Here is a 1,480-nt window from a genome sequence, read left to right on the forward strand (position 1 = left end):
TTCCCTTAGTACAACTGCATGTTTTGAACCATTTTAATTCTGCAAATAATTAAACAACATCTCAGTTTTGCTGACAACTGCTTCATTCGAAATAAAAGTGATCGTTTGATTGAGTTCCAACGTAACTTATTGGCTACCATGACCAAAGAATGAATTCTTTTTATGCTGACCTTGTCAAATTTTCCTTTCAGTAATCTGCCATAAAAGATGGATTCTAAGAAGGTGATTACTGCTGCTAATCATCTAACAAATGATCTAGTGGTGGAAATCCTCTCTCGGGTGCCGTTCAAGACTTTTTGCCGCATTAAATGTGTATGCAAGGCATGGCTCGCCTTCCCTTCTGATCCTCACTACAACCGGAAGCTGCCAAAAATTCCCACCGGTGTTTTGTGCAAAGGCCATAACGGGTCTTCTATCCAAGTTGTTAACATGTCCCCAGACGACAAGAAAATTGATGGAACTCTTAGATTCATACCACATCACGAGCAATTACAAGTTGTGGATTGTTCCAATGGCCTAGTCCTTTGCCGCTACAAGAGCTTCTATACTTTTGGAAATACTTGTCGCTTCATTGTGTGCAACCCAGCAACACAAGAGTGGAGAGCTCTTCCTGTTTCTAACACTAACAATCACCCATATGTCTCAAATTACTCCCGTTGTACAACTTTTCTCACCTTTGATCCGTCGTGGTCGCCACAGTTCTACGTCTTCAACTTTCTGCAGAATGCCAAAGGTCGGCCAATGGGTATAAGGAAACTTGAAGTGTTCTCTTCTGAACTTTTCACCTGGCTAGTGGATGATGCATGGAGCTCGGATCATAGGCTACGGTTTAAGAACCCACACAGTTTTGTAGGTGGTGTGTTGCATGTGCAGACCAACAAAACAAAGGAGATTCTTGTGGTTCAAGGCCTGGAGGCAATGAGTTCTGGCGTGGTGCCTTGTCATTACATTATCCAGCCTCCAGAATACTGTTTGGGTGGTTGCTTTGGCCAATCTTTGGGGGTCTTGCAGTGGGCATGTCCAGAGGAGAGTGGCCACGTAATTAAAATTTTCCATCTTGATGCTTATCGCCCTTGCAAGTGGTCTCTTAAGCATCGTCTTCGCATACGGGATGCATTTGAAAGGGACGACTTTGTTCCCATTGAAGAGTACCTACAGTGGTTATGTGATTTTGAGATTGTTGCTCTTGACTTTGAAAGGGGTGTTATCTTCCTCTTCGAGAAGTACGAAAAAAAGCTTTTGTGGTATAACATCAACACTGGGAAGCTTAATGAGATCAAAGATGATCGGTTCACCCATGGATGTGAGTACTATTCTTATGTGGCATGCTACTCAAAGCTTCCAGCCTGAGGCAGTTATTTGATGAACTGAGTAACATCACATTATGTGCATTACTTGTTTGCTGCACCTTTTTTTGTCATTTGTTGTGGCTACATGCCTCTGTCTCTCCTCTGTCAGACATAGCCAAGAAACTTGTTAA

The 1,480-nt window shown here is 42.6% G+C and overlaps 1 protein-coding gene across 2 annotated transcripts; it reads left to right on the forward strand.

Annotated features, from left to right (window-relative positions):
- The first annotated feature begins 207 nt into the window (after window positions 1-207).
- Window positions 208-1,480, forward strand: LOC125533177 (F-box protein At5g49610-like). 2 transcript variants are annotated; one of them, XM_087541148.1, is made up of 2 exons: window positions 208-1,346; window positions 1,444-1,480. In XM_087541148.1, the coding sequence occupies exons 1-2, from the start codon at window positions 208-210 to the stop codon at window positions 1,478-1,480; spliced, it is 1,176 nt and encodes a 391-aa protein (XP_087397274.1). The 2 variants fall into 2 exon arrangements, with proteins under 2 accessions (XP_087397274.1, XP_087397278.1); XM_087541152.1 differs by lacking the exon at window positions 1,444-1,480 and having other exon boundaries at window positions 208-1,350.

This window comes from Triticum urartu, chromosome 1A (genome assembly GCF_056163025.1).
Source record: "Triticum urartu cultivar PI428250 chromosome 1A, HENAU_Tu73, whole genome shotgun sequence".
NCBI classification, from domain to species: domain Eukaryota; kingdom Viridiplantae; phylum Streptophyta; class Magnoliopsida; order Poales; family Poaceae; genus Triticum; species Triticum urartu.